Raw genomic sequence first — 20,072 nt, forward strand, 5'->3', positions numbered from 1 at the left:
GGATCATTGGGTATTATGGACAAAGAACCAGAGAATAAATATGGACTACTTCTTTGATATATAACAGTGGCAGCAAGAATATAGTTTGGTCATACTTGGAAATGGACTGAGACACCAACAATAGAAGAATTGATTGTTAGGGTTATTATTATTATTATTAACCTTTATTTATAAAGCGCTGTAAATTTACACAGCGCTGTACATACAGTCTTTTTAATTAGACGGTTCCCTGCCCTCAGGCTTACAATCTAAAAGACATGACATAAAAGGAGAAGGGAAAGGTGGTGGGGCTAGTAGGCTAATACATATAAAGTATATAGCAATACAGGAAATGGTTCGATAGGGTTGCAGGATTAACCGGAATGGCCAAATTAATGTGGATTTTAAAGGATGAGGTCGCAAACTTTTATGGATTTTTTGAGCAATAAGAAATCTAACAATGTTATAATTTGTGGTTACGGTTTTTAGTCATTTTAGTAAGATTATTTAGCTGGATCTGTAATGGATGAATAATGGTCCAAAACACACTGCAGAAATAATCCACTTTGAGACTACTTTAACTGCCTTGGCTCAGTGCTAGGAAATCCTGAGAATTGTAGTTTATTGTGGCACCAGAGCTCTATGACAGAAGAGGCTAAATGTCTCACAGAATGTCAGTTCCCAGAATTCTCTAGCATTGAGTCCGGGCAGTTAAAGTGATCTCAAACTGGATTATTTCTGCAGTGTGTTTTGGACCAATATCTTTTTATTCTTTTTTTCTAATTTATTTTTCTTTTCATTATAGTCATGATGTGGAGCTCAGAGTCCTATTGCATATTAGTTGTAGATCCTTTTTTTCCATCCCCATTTTTTTCTCTTTTTCTTTTCTCACTTTTCCTTCTTCCTGCCTTTATTTTCTGAATATATATTATTAGATTGTTCATGTAAACATAAATAAATGAATAACTACATGTAAAAAAGAAAAGCTGAGGGTGATTTTATAACATTATTGTGTTTTCTGTTTCTTGTTATGCATCTCCCTAAACCCCGTACGTTTTCCACCTCCACATTTTCTTCCAGCATATCCACTGAAATACAGCTACAGAAAAATTGTCACCAAAATTGTCTATGGTTTGAGCTTGGAAAATGCCTTTTAAGATTAATGAACACTATGGCCTAAATCCCTATCAACTGACCTGGGTAAAGGACATTCAACTAGGTGTGCTGTCTTTAGTATCGAATATGTATTTCAATGTTTTAACTGTTTTTAAGTTAATTGTACTGAGGGTTTAATGCTTTTAAAGGTTTTTTTTGTACTAAAAATGGTTTCGCTGTTCTGTTTTCGTGTAAGCTACTATGAGTTCCATTTGGGAGAAAATCTGAATATAAATTAAATTAAAAAATAAAACTACAGTAGAACCATTGAGAGAACCAGCGCGGTGTAATGGCTTGAGCATTGGACTATGGCTCTGGAGATCAGGTTTGATTCCCTGGTCAGCCATGGAAGCCTATTGGGTGACCTTAAGCAAGTCACACATTCTCAGCCCGGAAAATCCTATGATAGGTTCACCTTAGTGTTGCCATAAATCGAAAACATATTGAGGGTGCACAATAACACCTTCTTAACAACTAATTTTCGTTTCCCACCTATCAATCTTTTTTAAAAGAGTACTTCACTCACATAAACATTTGTTGAAGATCATGATGGTCTTTGGGTTTTGCATTAGTGGCATCAAATACTAAGTGCTGAGGTTTGTCATTCACTGTTTGGAAGCCTCTAAATGTCATTGAATGTGATGCTAAGGATCACAATGACTGTGGGTATACACTAGTGCCAAATGAACCGCACAAGTGTGTTGTAGCAATACTCACCATGCAAGCAACCTTTGTTTACCAGTGTGAATGGTCTCTCCCTGAAAAAAATTCCTGCATGCACCCATTGTTGTTGTTGTTGTTGTTGTTGTTGTTGTTGTGTGCTTTCAAGTTGCTTCTGACTTATGGCAACTCTATGGCAACCATGGGGTTTTCTTGATAAGATTTGTTCAGAGAGAGTTTGTAATCACCTTCCTATGGGCTGAGAGTATGTGCTTGCCCAAGATCATGGCTGAAGGGGGATTTGTACCCTGGTTTCCACAGTCCTAGTCCAACACCCAAACTACTACACCATGCGGGCTCTCATACACACGTGCTTGCAATTTTGGTTGCCAAAAAGTGGTCCACTTTTGTTGGCAGATTATTCTTGGGCATTGAGTTGAAAGTGATTTGGATCAGGACCCAGCAAGGGTCAAAGGATTAAAGCCCTCATTCACTGATATTTGCTTCAGTTCTCATCCACACTGGGTCTTCAGTTCTATTATCACAAGTCTATTTGTTGTATTATTTAAAAATATTTTAAAATGTGTCAAAGAGTGCAGAGGGTGAGCTAAAACTTAATTACAAGCTGAACTGCAGTTTTGGAAATCTTCCATGAGAGGCAGCTTGTTGGGGGGGAGGGAGAGAAGAATGGAGATCTAGGGAATTTGGAGGGGTCAGAAAACATTAAACCAGCCTTGTAGGTTTGCACTTTGCCTACACCCTTCAGTGGTCATTGAACTCCAGTTCCCATCAGTCCTAGCCAGACTGCCTGGTTCCCCAGTCTTAATCCATCTCATGCTGATGATCAATGCCCTTGAAGCATCACATACAAGAAAATGTAGATTGGTGCTAATAAGGCCCTCAGGGATCAACAGAAGGAGCTGCACCTTGACTTGATAACAGGTTGCAGATGCCTTGTTCAGTGGCAATATAGCAATGGGGATGAGGAAGCTGTGTTCTGCCAGAAAGCCTGCCTTGTGGTTTTGTGGTGATGTACAAATGGTAAGTAGTGTCCTTTTTTCATCTCCTTTCTTGTTCCTCCATTGTTTCCTTGCTCATCCTCCTCTTTACTAGGAAGAAAATAAAGAAGGTAGGTTTGGGGATGGATAGAGGAATGAGGTGAGAAGTGTAATGGGTGGCCACATTTTCTATCTGACCATTTCAAATCTTTAAAAGAGTTGGTGGAAGCATTTTTCAAGACCAGGAACTTATTTTCTTCTTCCCTCACCTCCAGTCTCACCAATAAATCAAATCTCAATTGCCATCTGATCCATTTTAATGGCTGTGGAAGGAGGGCACATTTACTGGTTTTGTTGGGGGAAAAAACCACATTACAGAGAAATTGACTAATTTTTCTCTCCACTATTGTGCATTTGTCTTTCTTCTCTCTTTGCATGTTCTAGAGTCCTTTCCTTCTCCTTTTTTAATATGATTTTTACATAATAAAAATCAATTTTAAAAGCTAGCATGGTGCAGAGCAAGTGGACCAAAGGAGGAATTTCTCCTTTTCTTTTCTTCTAAAACAAGAACCAGGGTAGGATTGATTGGTGGCAGAAATAAGAGAGAGGAAAGCAGGCACTTTTTGTGACACATGATTAACTTTTGAGAAACCATTTTCCATCCGGTGATGATCCAGGCTAGCTCTGAAAGGGCTTGAAAGGGCAGCTTATTCGATCAATTCATGTTAGATAGTATTCAGGAAGTGGAGGCTGGTGGTCCTCAAGTCACTAGGATGGTGAATTAGCTCCATATCTCCCAAATAGGTTCAGCCCCTTGATAGCTCCTCTGGATTAAAGTTCAGACATGGGGACTTCCAGACACCATAGGTGTTTGTCCATGGAGTGGCTAGGATGAGTAGCACCATTATAACATATTAATCCGTATTAAGAAAGGGAAGCCTCCATTTGGCTCTAGCTGCTGGTAATGGCAGTCAGAGGGGATAAGGAGGATAGTGCCATTGAATTCAAGTTGGGAATAGAGCTGCCTGACTGCTAACCCAGAGATCCTATATGTATCTTTAACATCTCCATGGCATGACTTTATTTTATATTCACATCAGTGACATATCCAGAAAAGGTTATCAAAGACTTCTCTTGGAGTACAGAAAAAGTATTAAACATTTTTGTAAAAAAAAAAAAACCCTGTTAATATAAAGGTCTAAGCAGACAAATCTCTAAACTGCCAGATTTGACTGTTAATTTTATTTGTAGAACAAGGGTGGGATACATCAAGAGCCTTACCCCTGGTCATAGTTTTAGCTGTGAAGAAACTCTCTTCCTTCTTAATGTCAATATAATTTCTTTTCTTTATTGGGTGTTACTTTTTATTTCTGCAATATTTATAAGATCAATACTTAAGATGGTGGGGGGATTTCCATCCTTGAACAGTGATGCAGCTGGCAGTTCTTCTCTGTGACTCTCTTGCTGACTTTGCTGGATTGTCTTGGGTTCATTTGGGGTGAAGTTATAGGAGGGGATAAAATAAGAACATTGCTCCCCCAATAAAAATTCTGCCCTCCCCCCCGCATCTAGTGATCTTTTTCTGCAGTCCACACATTTCTAGCACTGAATAAAATGAGACACTAAAAATCATTCAAATAAAGAACTCTTTCGTTTGCAGACTTTGCCCACCCTCTTTTTTCAAATGCCTAAACTGTATATCTTAATTCCCAACTGAGGTGTTAAGTTACTGCAATGCTAGAAATTTCAGGGATGAAAAAAAAAATTCATTTGGGGAGGGGAAGACTTCTTATTGGAGAGGCACTCCCTTCATTTTGGACTCTGCCCTGTCGCTACACTTGTGGAAGAACTAGCAGAAAGAGTTGCAACATCCATTCTGCCCATCTGCAAGCTTCTTGGCATGATCTCCTGTCCTGGCTGGCTGCTGTTGGAGAAAGAGAGCTGGACTAAATAGATTCCATGGGAGAGAAGGGCAAACAATGGGACCAGAGGAATAAAAGGGGAGAATGGCTAGAAAAATAATGCTTAGGATTTATCCTAGAGAGAGTGGGGAGGGCGTACAGCCAACTATAGTCCAAAATACACTGCGGAAATAATCCAGTTTGTGACCACTCTAACTGCTCTGGCTCAATGCAAGGGAATTCTGGGAACTGTGATTTTGTGAGACATTTAGAGTCAGAGAGCTCTGGTGCCCCAATAAACTACAGTTCCCAAGACTCCCTGTCACTTAGCCAGGGAGGCTAAAGTGGCCTCAAACTGAATTATTTCTGCATTGTGTTTTGGACCTATGTGAGGCTGGCTGTGGTGTCTGATAGTGAATCCACTATAAGTTTTAATTTGAACTCTAAAGGAGCTGCCCAAGGTACTGAACCTAGTTGGTGATAGGGAAATATTTGGAATAAATCTGAAGGCGATTCACCACTCCACTGACACAGGAGCCACCAGCTGCCACTGCTGGTATCATTCTTTCATTCTTACAGAACTGCTGAAAGAGCATGTTAGAGTGGTGGGGGATCTCTGGTCCTTCCAGATGTTGCTGGACTACAAATCTCTTTAGTTCCAACCAGCATGTCTAATGATCGGCGATGCTGATGATAGACTCCTCTGGATCGTATGTGGTGGGATCACATTCTATTTGAATAGAATGAAGAGTATTTTTGAGGCTTAACCTACTGTGCGGATAGGGCCCAACTCCTTGGATAATTCCTTTTAAGGTCATACTAAAACTCAGAGTGGATTCACCTCTCAGTTGACATGGAAGTGACTAATTGCAACTATTCACAGAAATAAAAAATAAGAAATAAATAAACCACTCAACCAGGTTTTCACATCCTAGCTGGAAAATCCAGTGGGGCTCCCAGTTATGCTTTCTTTGCCCACTTGACTCATCTAATTCACATACGTTTGGAGACTTTCAGCCCAGCAGAAAGGTAGGGTATAAAGCCAATAAATAAATAATCAAGAGATCTATAAAATGAAGAGTGGGGGGAATATACTATAGTCATTTCCCATTTAACTGTTTTTCCACTGCAGGGCTAAGGATGGGAAATATGACTCACACTTTTGTGACTGAGTTCATTATCCAAGGATTATCATCATTCTGGGAGATACAGCTGTTTCTCTGTGCCCTCCTCCTGCTCTTCTATGTTATCATCCTCCCCGGGAACGTTCTGATCATCATGACAATATGGAATGATCCCCATCTAGGAGCCCCTATGTTTTTCTTCTTGGGCAACCTGGCCTTGCTGGACATCTGCTACAGCTGTGTCACTCCTCCAAAGATCATGCTCAATGCCTTCTCTGGCTGTAGGACCATCAGCTACATGAGCTGCATCACCCAACTTTTTTTTATCCATTTCCTGGGTGGTGCAGAGATGTTCCTTCTCATCGCCATGGCTATTGACCATTATGTAGCCATCTGCCACCCATTGCATTATGCCACGGTAGTGACCAGGGCAGTGTGCTGGGCTATGGTGATAGCTTCATGGACTGGAGGTTTCATACACTCCATAATCCAGGTCATTCTCATCATTGCCCTCCCTTTCTGTGGGCCAAATGAGCTGGACAATTTCTTCTGTGATATCAATCAGATCATTAGGTTGGCTTGCACCAATACTGATGCTCTAGAGTACATCATGTTTGTTAGCAGTGGCCTGGTCAGTGCTGCGTGCTTCATCCTTCTCCTCGTGTCCTATGGGGCACTGCTGGTGAAGGTGAGGACATGCTCCAGTCAAAGCAAGAGCAAAGCCTCTTCCACTTGTATCACTCACATCATTATTACCTTCATCATGTTTGGTCCAGCCATTTACATCTATTGCCGTCCATTCCTGGATTATCCTTTTGATAAGGCAGTAGCCTTTTTCCACACAGTGGTCTTCCCTTTGATGAACCCCATGATCTACACACTGAGGAACAAGGAGATCAAAGTTGCCATGTGGAAAATCCTGAAGAAATATGCAATTTAGACAAATGAGTGATCAGGATATATTGGCAAAGGGTTTAATTTAGCCTCCTGTTTGGTTTGTCTATTGCCATTACTTAGACTCTGTACTGACACAGCTGAATTTAACTAACTGTTTAGTAGCCATGTCAGATCAGTGGCATATTGTGGACAGTTCACCTGAATATCCCATCCCTTGTTAGAAGAAAATAGTTTTACTGAGATTTGCTGGGCTAAACTTTCAGCAGTTCTTTGGCCTAAATCTTTTTGTTACTCCTGGCTAGAATAACCCCATTCCATTAATGACATTTACCTATGTTGACTATTCAACAACTGACTGAATAGGTTTACTCTAGTTGGAACAAACCAATAGGATACTAGCCATTATCAGCAACTGTGGAGTCTTTATAAAATCATTAAATCTTAGTCACTTTTGTCAGAGTTGCTGCATGGAGTGTTGAGTGTTTGGAAATCCAAAATCAGAAATACTCCAAAATCAAAAATTGTCAACATGGGTGGCTGAAACAATGAAACCTTTCCTTTCTGATGGTTCAAATTGTTCCATGCACAAAATTATTGCAAATATTGTATATAAAATTACCTTCAGAAGAAATTTAAAAAAAAAATATTATTGTTGAATAGTGTTTTAAAATTTGTTTCTTGGACTGTGCAGCAACCCCACAGAATGTATCCAGTAACTACTTTATACACTGCTGGCTTGATAGAATAATTGGGATAGATAGAAACATAACATCTTTGCTACGTCTGAATGCTGGACAGCAATGAATTCTCATAAGAGAGCGAAACAATGGCTATCCATGTTGTGGTGCCTTATGTCTGCGTAGTAACAGCATTGTAAATTGCCAAAAATAACCACATGTTAAAGCTGAAAAAGACTTCTACTTCGTTCTTCAGTATTAGCACATTTCTTTCTGTCTTGCTGATCTTTCCATAATCCATTTGCCTATACTTTCTCCTTCTTGCTAGTTGCAGTCAGGAAGCAGAGAAAGTACATCTTCAAAGAATAAAGTCATTACTGAGTAAGAGCCACAAACAGAGTCAATGATAGAAATTCAAGGAATTTCTGGTGAAGTTCATAGGTAGGTAAGCAGCACTCTGTTCTTTGGCAGAGTGATTCATTTTACCAATAGTCATTCTTAATAGTTTCCATTTAATCTAACCCAGGAGTTCCCAATCTTTTTGACTAGCGGAGCCCTTTTTAGAATCAGTTTCTATGGTGGAGCCCCTAAGAGGTCTATAGTATGTCATACACATTTCTAGTTTTCTTATTTTGATTCTACTTTTTGTTTCTTATTCTTTAATTTCATTCAATTTTTATTTCTTTCATTTTCCTGGAGCGACCACGAAGCATCTGGAAAATACATGTTTTAAGAGGTTGGGAACCACTGATCTAACCTATGGGTAGTTCCCATGCCTTTAAAACAGGTTCTTGGGTTATAAGAAGCATGAGATGCTTAGTCACATTTTGCTCTTTCCAGATGCGACATGACATGTTGATATGTCATATGGTATTACTCTCTGGTCCCAGCATTGAAAATAAACCACTTGGTCCCATCATAGCATCCACTAATAATTCAGTTTCACCTTCTCCTGGCCAAGAGTGCATGAACACTGCAGAAATAATGCAGTTTGACACCACTTGAAATGCTATAGCTCCATCCTACGGAATCCAGGGATTTGTAGTTTTACAAAGTCTTTAGCCTTTTCTGCCAAAGACTGCTGGTGCCTCACCAAACCGCAAATCCCAGGATTCCATAGAATGGAGGCATGGTAATTAGTGGTGTCAAACTGCATTATTTCTATAGTGTAGATGCACCCTAAGTTACTCACTGGCTTCATCAATATCAAGTCATGTATTGTGCATATTAAGGAGGGGATTGCTATGCTTATTTCTTGATCAACATCCCCTCCCTTATGCTGTAGATACAAACAATAAAATAGATAAAATAAACCTGCCCATGGCATACAAAGAGAGAATGCAAAACAGGACTCAAATGATAGTGACAGAATTTCTTCTTCAAGAATTAGCACAGATCCAGGAGCTGCAGCTGTTCTTCTGTGTCCTCCTGCTCTTCAGCCTCCAACCTTCAAACATGCTACTGTGATAATAAAGAATGATCCCATCTTGTTTCATTTTTCATGACAAACCTTGCCTTCATAGATAACTCTGTCATCCCTCCATCCAAGCTCTTTCCTAGTTGCAGAACCATCTTCTATGGAGGGTACAACACTCAGATGTTTGTCATTCATTTCCCAAGTGTGTCTGTTCCCATGGTTATTGATCAGTATATGGCCACAGTACTATGCAATGGTGACTAGGGTGCTATCCTGGGCTAAGGCAGTAGCTGGAGGTTTCATATACTCCATAACCCAGACAATGGCATCATTAGGATTGATGTTACCCAGTGCAGAAACTCATGGCATCACCCCCACTGAAGAGAAAGGGATGCCAGGGCTGGTGGCAGCCTGCCCTCCCTTCCCTCCTGCTGCCTGACTCACCCGCTTGCCCCATCACTTGCCCACCCGCCTCTGCCAGACCCAGAAATGGCTGCCAAGTGATGGTGGTGCCAGTGGCCTGGCCTGGTCGGCCTTCTCTCCTGCTGCCTTACTCACTTGCCCACCTGCCACCCAAAATGGGCTTCAAAGGGATGGTGGCAGATTGCCCTGTCCTCCCTTCCTTCCCATTGTCTCACTCACCTGCCTGCCTTGCCAGACCTGGAAAGGCCTGAGGCTGGCTGTGCAGCTGCCCAGATGGGAGGGTGGTGCAGTGGATGGAAAGGAGAATAGGTTAATGCTCTGCAGTGATGGCATCTTTTTCCTCTTCCATGTCTCTCCCTTTCCTTTTTGCTGAGAGATCCTGGCTGGTGGCAGGTAGGCAATGATGGGCTCATTGTGGTGGGCAATGAGCGACGAGCCCACTAGGTATTCACCACCACCAAGCTGTCCCCTGTTGTGGTCTACACCACCTGCACCTCTCTAGAGATGCCCCTGCATCCATGTCATTTTATGATCCTACTTTCATTCTCTGGTATCAATGAGCTGGACAATGTCTTCTCTTCTATCCCTCAGATCACAAAGCTTGTTTACACCAGCACCTACACTCTAGAGTTTGTCATGTTTGTCAACAAAGGTCTGGCCACTATGACATGTCACCATCTTTCTCATCTCCTATGAGATCCTGCTCTACATGGTGAGGACAGGCTCTGTTCAAGGCAAGAATAAAAGCTCTTTGACATGTATCATTCACATTATCATTACTTTCATCATGTTTGGTCCAAGCATCTACACCTATTGCCATCCCTCCCTGGACTATCTCACTGAAAAGGTGGTAAAAGTTTCCCTTTGATGGACCCTGTGATCTACATATGGGAGCACAAGGAGATCAAAATTACCATGTGGAGATTGTTGAAGAAATACATTTTTTGTGTGTGAAAACAAACAAATAAAACTAGAATACAATTACCAATGTCTTGCTTTGTGTCTTTAGTTTGTTTTGCCATTCCATCTCCTTGGACCATGTCTGTAACAACATAACAGTATTTGTATATTAACTCTGTATTAATATTTAGGGCATGGAAATAACAAGCTACAAGTAAACTAAATCTATAACTACTTTATTTTAGAGGGATGGGGTAACAAGGGCATAACAAGGTTACATTTCAAAAGTCAGGTAACAAGCAAGGGTGAAATTACTTTGTGAGTGCATTGAGTCACAGATTCTGGGGGCATTTTGGATGCAATTTTTCCCCACAGTTTTCCACCCATTCTCTTATCGGTCCTAAAAAAAAGAAAAAAATCCTCAAAATGCTATGGAAAAGCAATGGAAAAGTAACAAACAGAAGCATCTTTGTCAGCAGAAAAATTGCCATCAGCCCAGGACCCAGATGAAATCCTATGATTTCTCAGGTCCAAAACACACTGCAGAAATACTCCAGTTTAAGACAGTTTTAACTGCCCTGCCTCAGTGCTAGGAATCCTGGGAACTGGACTCTGGATGGCCAACTGTTGGGGATGCTTTGATTGTGAGTTCCTGCATGGCAGGTGGTTGGACTGGGTGGCCCTTGTGCTCTCTTCCAACTCTATGATTCTATGATTCTATGATTGTTTGATTCTATGAAGCCAGTGGCACTTCAAAAGCTTGCATGATGTATTTTGGGCATTTTGGTTGGCCAATAAAGATATCCCTGTTTTATGTATTTTGGATTTTATTATCTAAAAAATATTAAATTAATGAAAAATTAAATAATTTTCAAGCTGGACCCCAGATCTGTCTCTCTATCTGCCTTCTCACTTTCTTCAACACTCAATACTACTTTTTTCTAATGATGTCCCTTGAGAAAGACAGCAAGACAGTGTCTCCTTCTTAGCTCTCTGGAGCACTTTCTTCCTATGGGTGCTTCCAAAGGGGCGAGAAGGTATATCTCAAAGTAGGAAAGGAAAAAAGAAAGAGAGAAAAGATATCCCTTGTCCTTCAGGCACTGTCATGTAGCTTTAAAAAGGTTGGACCGGAACTTGGGAAATCCAGGCTCGAGTCCCTATGGAGCCTTGAAACTCACCATCAAATACAAGCTTAATGAGCAGTTCATTCTGGCCCCAACTTCATTCCTTCATGATTTCCCGTTCCTCCATTCATCCTCAGAAGAAGTTGCTCAAGAAATCTCCAAAGAACTTGTGCTAGAATTTGGAGGTAGGTGAGAATTTCAAAATAGTTGAGGATAATCTGCCCCTTAAAAAAAAAAACAGGACAATTTTTCATATGCAAAAAAAAAAAAAAAAAAGCTCTTACATTCTCCATCTTTCTCTCCCTTTCTTGGGAAAAGGACCCCCCCCCCTCCCCCCGCTCTTATAAAAACTTATTGCAGACTTTTCAAAGTAGCTCTCCAGCCAGCCCTGCCACTGGGCAGAAGGAAGAAACATCCTCACTTACCACACTAATTCTTGCTAGATTTAGAGATCTCTGCAATTTTTGCTAAGGAAGAGAACTTGCAAAGTCAACCGTTTATAACTACCATTGGAGACCTGTTTGGGAGATAAGATTCAAGACCTAGGATTGCTCCAGGGGTGTCACTAAGGGATGCAGGGGATGCAGTCCACATTGGGTGACACCTCTGGATAGATCCCTTAAAGCTGAAATGAAAACCCAGAAGAGATTTCTCATCCCACCAACAAGGAAGCCGTGAGCTTCCAGAGCCAGACTGAAGCTTAGCTTTCTTTCTTCTGGGGTTATTCATCTGTGTGCTTTGTAAAAAAAATTTGCAAAATAAGGCATGATATTTGCATTTGTTTTGCTATTGACTACTGGAAAATTCTTAAGCAGCAACCTTACAAGTGAAGCATGAGGGATCCAGCTAAGCCCACTTATTCTATTGCATCCAGATTTGCAAAAAAGATTGTTCTGCTCTGAATATCTTTAACAGTTAATAATTGTTTTTATTCATATAGAGGAAAACAGCACAGAGGGACCTTTGAAATAAAACCCCTTAGAAATAACTAGATACAAATTCTTGCAATTGGTAGCCTGCAACCCACTCCTTTTCCTTTACATATGTTATGCCTGTAACTTAACAAGGGATAACCTCACTCCTCTTGCAGTCTAGCTGTACTTTTTAGTTACTTTTATATATTTGGGATGCACTTTTTGAACTCTCACTTTCTCTGTGCAAAGCAAATTATTTTTTAATATATTTTTATTGAGTTTCACTTATTAAAATACATTATATTGTGTCAGATACATTGCATAATTAATAGTACTGTTAATTTACTTCCTCTACTCTCTATCAAGATACAGAATAAGAGAATGTATTTCTAAACAAATTGTTAGGTGTTCATTCCTCTTCTGCTCCTGCCAATGGGGGGAGGGAACAGAAGGTGCAAAGGAATGTTTTAAATGAACGAATGGTCCCACACATACAGTTACTAATTCCAGTAATTAGTAACTTGCAATTAGTTCTTTTCCACACAACAAAGTTATAATTAAGTTACATCACAGCTAAAATCCTACCCAAAAAGTGAAAAAAATTAAAATGGGATTAAACTATTGACATTATTAACATTATTTAAAACTACTGTACTATTAAAAAGATGAAACACAATTAAAATATAAAGACAATAAACAGTCCCAGCTCATTCTTGAGAAACTTGAAGGAACCACAAAGGCTATCTAATTCAACCCCATTCTGTCAAACCAGAATATATGGCTCAAGCACTTCTGAGAAATGGTCGCCAAACTTCTACTTAATCATAGATTCATAGAAATAGGTACTTGGAAGATACTCCAAGGGCCATCCAGTCCAACCTATTTCTGCCATGCAGGAACTCACAATCAAAGCACCCCTGACAGATGGCCATCCAGCCTTTGTTTAAAAACCTCCAAAGAAGGAGACCCAACCAAGAATAAAGGTGGGTGAAGGATGGATACATTCCTTCTTGACTTTATCTGATATTACGGTGGAAGTATAGTTCTTACTGTCTCCTTTCTTTCTCTCTCTCTCTCTTCTTTCCTCACAAACAGGTAGGAAGTCAATGGCATGGGAAAACAGGACTAATTTGACCGAATTTGTCCTTCTGGGTCTTTCTCAGTCATGGGAAATCCAACTCCTTTTATTCATCTGCTTTCTCTTCCTCTATGTGGCAGCTCTCTTCAACAATATTGTCATCCTCCTGGCAATCATTCGGGATCCACGGCTTTTAAATTCACCCATGTTTTTCTTCCTGGGTCATTTGGCTTTCCTTGACCTCTGTATGGCCAATGTTACCATTCCTAGAGCTATTGTTGACTTTCTGATCCGACGCCAGGCCATCTCCTTCCAAGACTGCATGGCACAGCTCTTCTTCCTCCATTTCTTTGGAGGCAGTGAAATGCTTCTGCTGATGCTCATGGCCTATGACCGGTATGTAGCTATCTGCCATCCTCTCCACTATGCCTCACGCATGAGCAGGCGCCACTGTATAGGGTTTATCTTTGTTGCGTGGACTGGTGGCCTCCTCCATACCAGTGTGCAACTGGGCTTCACCGTTAATGCACCCTTCTGTGGGCCCAATCATGTGGACAATTTCTTTTGTGATGTCCCTTTGCTCATCAAGTTGGCCTGCACTGACAATTACAACTTGGAGGTCATGATGGTGACAAACAGTGGTGTCATGTCGCTAGTAGGCTTTGTTTCCTTGGTTCTCTCCTATGGACTCATTCTCTCCACCATCTGCTCTCGGAGCACTTCTGAGGGGACCTCCAAAGCCATCTCCACATGTACTTCTCATCTCATTGTGGTCACCATGTTTTTTGGACCCTGTATATTTATTTACCTTCGCCCTTATACCCGTTACGTTTTTGATAAAGTGCTCTCTGTCTTCTATATAGCTGTCACCCCTTCTGTGAACCCTACTGTGTATGCTCTGAAGAACAAGGAGATGAAGGCTGCCATTGGGAGGTTGTTTGCAAGACGCTCGGGAGTGGTCTCCATTCAGATGGCCACTGTTCATTCAGGAAGGCTAGCCTGCTGGAAACACAAGAAAATCCACCTTCCTTTCAAGCCCAGCCTTATTTCAGGGCCATAAGATATATATAACAGAGATGGGAATTTGAAGAGATGAGGGATGGATGGGAAACCAAAAACCAAGGTAATAGTTCGATAGAAGGAATGGTGTGAAAAGTTTAGAACAGCAATGACTTCTTCCACTTTTCTCCAACTTTCTAGAACACTCTCTTGGCTTCTTAACCTCCTACAGAAAGACTAGGCTGATCCTTTCCTGCTTTCCTTTCACTAACAGACTTTGATAATGGTATTCTCCAGCTATTTTAGCCACTAGGTTAACCTCCAGGTAACCAAAGCATCAATGATTAGAATTAGGGAACTGCATGATGAAGGATCTTTGGAGGATCACAAGAAACAAAACTCAAGCAGTGGTTTTATCACTGCTATCTTCCTGGAGTGCCATATTCCTGCCAGAATATCAGGATGCAAAGATATAAACAAAATAAATAAATATTGGTGTTAATAGATCCATTAATAGGCTTTTATGCTCAGAAAATAGGTCGATCCAATCAACAATGCCTTGTCTGTGATGCCATCCAACTTTTGTTTGTTACTTATCACCAGGAATGAATGAGAATGTCATTGCAGTTCACTCTAAGAACTTCAAAAATGCCTTCGCATTCAGCATGGAAGAAATAAGAACAATGCTGTGTATCCAGATCCAGGTGCCCTTTCACACTACACAATTATAGCACTTCAATACCACTTGTGTTCCCATGTTTCCATTCTATGGAATTCAAGAATTGGTAGTTTCGTGATGTAATGTTCAACTGAATTTGTTACTAAACTAATATTTCCACCACTTGATTTGCTTGTTCTTTCTGAGACATGCCTCCCCTGTAACATGATTGTGGCAGGCATGTATACCAGCATATTCCTGTCTATCCTGGGAAGGACAGCTATACCTATTGAGTTTGGCTGGTACGGGTTATTCCAGTTTATTTCCAACGAACACACCAAAGTTTGTAATTATTTTTCATATTCTTTGAGGAAATTCAAATGGGAGAATAATGCAAAAATCACACATGTCCTGATCTCTACCGACTACAAAGGAATGGTCACTGTTTGTACTTTTTGCACCTCAATTCCCTGTCTCCACTAAATATGGGGATGGAAAGAATATTCAAAAATATTTGGGAAATGGTTGGAAAACATGCTTTTGAGTGTTGAGAAACCCTGCTGTGAAGAATCTTGGATTGATTAAAATCTTTGCAGGTTGGAACTTATTCTGCACAAAATTCATATGTGGTTGTTTTACGCAGAAAACAGCAATTTCCGCATGGAAAATAATATTTTAGTGAAGAAATATTACTTCCTGAACATAAAATGTTTTCTGCACAGAAGAAAACTATGTAATTGGTTATTTGGTCTGTGTAAAATTCATCACAGCTGATTTGATTAGAAAACAGTATACGTCATGCAGAAAACAACATGGGAAAAGACCTTCTCTGCAGTTTTGGAATATCTTTACTTAAGAAGTCTGATTGTGGCTCAATACTGCAGCAGTCTAGTGACAAGTAAAAAGGCTGGCTATTTGCTGGGCACAATCAACCTTGTCCAAATTTGCACATTTAAGTGCTTTTAGATTGTTTTAAATTATTTTAACTGCTACCTAGTCTATCCTATTTTAAATGTTAAATTATTTAATGTGTGTTCAGCCTCTGAATTATTCTCACTGTTCTAAATTGTTTTAAACTGTTCAAATTAATTTTATTATGCGCTACCCTGAGATACTCAGAAATGCCAGCAAATAAATAAATGAACAAATCTCTCCCCACTGATCACACACATATATCCTGCAATTATGTGTATAATGCTATAGCAATGGAGGCATCAAGCCATAATTCTGAAGAACTCGACTGTAGTCTGTGAAAGTGTGTGTCTAATAAAATCTCTTGGTCTTTAAGGTGTTGCAAGACTCTTTGTTTCTGCTTGAAGCTATAGCAGGCTACAGCAGCTCCCCCAAGGAAAGAAAGTGAAAAAACTCTTTCATGTTGCTGTTATTGTGTGTCTTCAAATCATTTCCAACTTAGAGCAATCCTAAGGAAAAGCTATCACAGGGTTTTCTTGACAAATGTTTTTTTCAAAAAAGGTTTGCCATTGACTTTCTCTGAGGCTGAAAGACTATAACTTGTCCATGGTCACTCAGAGGCTCTACAGACCACCCCTAAGGGGTGGCCTGCGGCTGCCCCTTTTCGTACCATATTGGGGCTGTGGCAATGCACACCGCAGCCCCAATCCAGCCTTTCCAGGGCGCAAAAAGCAGCTCCTTTTTGCACCCTGGAAGTGTGCCATAGCCGTGTTGCTGTATGGATGCAGCGCTGGAGAAGCGCCATGATGCCGCGCACCATGTGGAGTGACACATGGCATCATGGCACCCTAGGGGCGGAGTCAAGGCATGCATCATCTGGATGCGATGCCCTGACTCCACCCCCAGGCTGCCATAATGGCCGGTCTGAAGAGAGCCTCAGTAGGTTTCTATGGGCAAGCAGGGATTCAAACTCCAGTCCCTCACAGTCCTAGTTCAACACTCAAACTTCATGTAGGAGGCAACCATGAAAGAATGCTCACTAGAGTTAGCAACAAAAGCAGCGTAGGAAGCTGCCTTACACTGAGTTAGGTTGTCAATACTGGCCACACTGCAGTGGGAGATTTTGGCCAGATTCTCTCCAGGTCCTGCCTGGAGATGCCTGGTGATCCCTGTTCCTCTTCCATCTACCTATTAACTAAGCCTAATCTTGCTGAACTTCTCAAAATGAGGGTGTTTAGAGTAGGAGAGCCCGTCTCCTCCTATTTAGTGTTGGAAACTAAAATGTCTACTCCCTGTCTGCCTTCCTGTCCCTCTTTCTCTAACCCTCAACACTACATGTCTTAATGAAGTCCCTTGAGAATGGCAGGAGTGAAGTGTCTCCCTCTGGGCCGCTTCTTGGTATGGATGCTTCCAAAGGGCATGCCCTACAGGTTGGAAGCTATAGCTCAAAGCAATTAGGGAAAAGAGAAAAGGTGCATTTTTTTATCAGCAGTATGGGGTAGAGGTTGCAAGGTTGGACAGGGTCTTGAGTGTCTCGGGTTCAAGTCCCTACAGAACCACAAAACCCATTTTCAACTACAAGCTTGCCCCAACTTCATTTCTTCTTGATTTGCTCTTCCTCTACTCATCCTTCCCTCTGACAACTGATGATAAATCATTTTCATGCAACTCAGAAGCAGAAGATGTAGCTGGCCCCATCCTCTCTCTTCTGATGCAGAATCTCAGACAGTATTGCTCCAAAAATCTTCAAGGCACTTGTGGTGGAATGGGCAAGGAGGTAAGAATTTGAAAACAGCTGAGGGGGGTTTCTTCTCTACACACAAACTGGGCACAAGGTGAGACTACTCACTTTTCACTTGCAAAAACAACTGTTATATTCTTTTTTTTTAAAAGATGCCTCTCTTTTTTTGGGATGTTGTTTTTGTTATATGTTTTAAGGTGCGGGAAGGGCGGTGATTGTCCGTTTTTTAAGTGTTAATTCATTTTTGTGATTTTGGTTATTGTGTGTGCCATGTATGTGTAAGTCTGGGTGTTTAATTTTTCTATTAATAAAATTTATTTTAACAAATAAAATAAAAAAGATGCCTCTGATAAGAAGGAAGGCACCTTGCAGACTCTTCAGATGAGCTTTCAGACCAGCCTTACATTTTGGGAGAAGGTAGTGAATTTTGCTACCTCCAAACTTTGGCTGTAATAATAAGAGGACAAATTGTTAGCTATTATATCTGCTGCTATTCCATTTTAACAGTCTAGAAAGAAAGAGATATGTCTCTGGGATATCCTCCCCACCCCCCCCCAAAAAAACCCCAATCCTCAGTCCATTTTATCCCTCTGATAACTTTGTGTAAGTACTGCTAGGTTGTGTTGTTGTTGTTGCCTTCAGGTCAAAGTCTGACTTATGGTGACACTATCCTAGGGTTTTCTTGGCAGGATTTATGAGAGGAGGTTTGCCATTGCCTTCCTCTTTTGTTAAGAAAGTGTGACTTGCACAAGATCATTCAGCATGTTTCTATGGCTGAGTTGGGAATTCAAAACCCGGTCTCCTAGTCCAGCCCTCAGAACAATCACCTATGCTGTTTCTTGCTAGGTTTCGAGCTGCCTGACAATTGTTGCTGGGGCAGAAGAACATAACAACTCAACAGATTAGAAACACCATTCAGGGCCTCTTTGGAAGCTGGGTTCAACATCTTGAATAGCTACCTTAAAGCTGAAACTAAAATCCAGAGGAGATTCACCACCTCATGAGCTTCCAGGACCAGACTGTGAGAATCAAGTTTAGGTTTCTTTCTTCTTAGTGCTTTGCAAAGGGATCCAAAGGAAGGCATGATACTCACATCTGCTCTGATGTTATTTATCCAACAGATTATCATAATACAGCAGTGTAACAAATCTCATAAGAGAAGATGTAGCATAAGCTTTCATAGACTTAGGGGCTGTGCAGCTGCTCCTTTTGCAGCCAGATCAGGGCCACAGAAAAGGGCGCAATAGCTGTGGTGCCATGGCTGTACAGCACTCCTTCAATGCTGCGTCGTCTGGACACAGCGCCGGAGGAGCGTGTGATGAACATGCTGTGCAGTACAGCGTGTGACGTAACAGCGCCATGGGGGCAGAGTCGGGGTGTGAGCGATATGGACACTATGCTCCGACTCCACTCCCATGCCAACCTTTAAGGTTGGTCTGCACAGGGCCTAAGTCTAGAAAAGCTTGTGCTACTTTTTTCATACAGGATGGGCCCAAACAGACAGGCCAAAATAAAGCTGCTTTGGGTCACTTTGGAAGTATGTTGTTTAAATGACACCCACATCTTAAGAAGCCAGAAGCTGTACCAAAACTATGCTCCAGTCCTTAGGATTGGAGCATGGCTTTGGCGCAGCTTCTGGCTTCTTAGGCCTGTTGATTCTTCCTCTACTCATGTGAATGAGGAGCTGGAACAACAAAAGGACCAAAGGAGTGTTTCAAATGAATGAATGCATGAAAGAATATGTGGGCAGAATAGCAGTATTCAATTGGCAAAAGAAGAAATCAGAGGCTCAAATCCTATTATTAATGTTGATTACATTAGATCTATTGAATCAACCTGAATTTGCTTAATAAACACTTTTGTAAATTCAGTGATTGTAATCTAGTTGGGAGTAACAGTATAAAGTAAGCTAAACAGCCCTGTGATACCTTAATGTCTAACAAGTTTATTATACCAAACAAAGGCGGGTTACAGACCGCCAAAAAGCGGCGGTCTGCTGCCACCACCGGTTCCTGCGTCCGGGAAAGCTGGAGCCAAACGGCGCGGTTCCTGGACGCAGCAAAGAAGGAGCGCGAAAATCGCACTCCTTCCTGGGCCCTGGATGTGACGCCGCGAGGCACTAGTTGCACACTCGCAGCGTCATATCTGGGGCACGATGTGCGGACTCAGTCCGTGCTAGGGTTAGGGGCGTCTGGAAGAGACGCCCCTTTCTAACCCTAGCACGGACTGAGTCCATCCTAGGGTGCCCGTCTGTAATGGGCCAAAGGGTTTTAAAAAGTACTGTGTTGATAAATAACAAAAACTCCTGGGTTATTTTAAAAGTGGAATTTATTGCAGTGTGAGCTCCTATGTGTTGTAGCTTACTAGTGGAATGGATCATTTAGGTTCTACTAAGACATGAGCGCTATTTCCAATCAATATTAAATATGGTTTTACTTTTTATTGATTTCATTTGGTGGAAACATCTCATTACTGTCTCCTTTCTCTTTTCTCTGTTCTGTCAGGTAAAAAGTGA

At 41.1% G+C, this 20,072-nt stretch overlaps 2 protein-coding genes across 2 annotated transcripts; both read left to right on the plus strand.

Moving 5' to 3' along the window:
• The first annotated feature begins 5,833 nt into the window (after positions 1–5,833).
• On the plus strand, positions 5,834–6,757 carry LOC149303975 (olfactory receptor 4N5-like). The gene has a single exon (XM_089480348.1). The coding sequence runs from the start codon at positions 5,834–5,836 to the stop codon at positions 6,755–6,757; it is 924 nt and encodes a 307-aa protein (XP_089336474.1).
• Positions 6,758–13,275: 6,518 nt separating this feature from the next.
• LOC149303976 (olfactory receptor 4K3-like) lies at positions 13,276–14,307 on the plus strand. Its single transcript, XM_089480894.1, has one exon. It carries the CDS (start codon positions 13,276–13,278, stop codon positions 14,305–14,307), a length of 1,032 nt encoding a protein of 343 aa, XP_089337020.1.
• Positions 14,308–20,072: the final 5,765 nt, after the last annotated feature.

The sequence above is a fragment of the Sceloporus occidentalis genome, unplaced genomic scaffold, assembly GCF_023333645.1.
Source record: "Sceloporus occidentalis isolate IW3139 unplaced genomic scaffold, rSceOcc1.0.p SCAF_14, whole genome shotgun sequence".
Taxonomy (NCBI): domain Eukaryota; kingdom Metazoa; phylum Chordata; class Lepidosauria; order Squamata; family Phrynosomatidae; genus Sceloporus; species Sceloporus occidentalis.

Coding starts and splice junctions, on each gene's coding strand:
- LOC149303975 (XM_089480348.1), top strand. CDS start 5,834: ATGGGAAATATGACTCACACTTTTGTGACTGAGTTCATTATCCAAGGA.
- LOC149303976 (XM_089480894.1), top strand. CDS start 13,276: ATGGCATGGGAAAACAGGACTAATTTGACCGAATTTGTCCTTCTGGGT.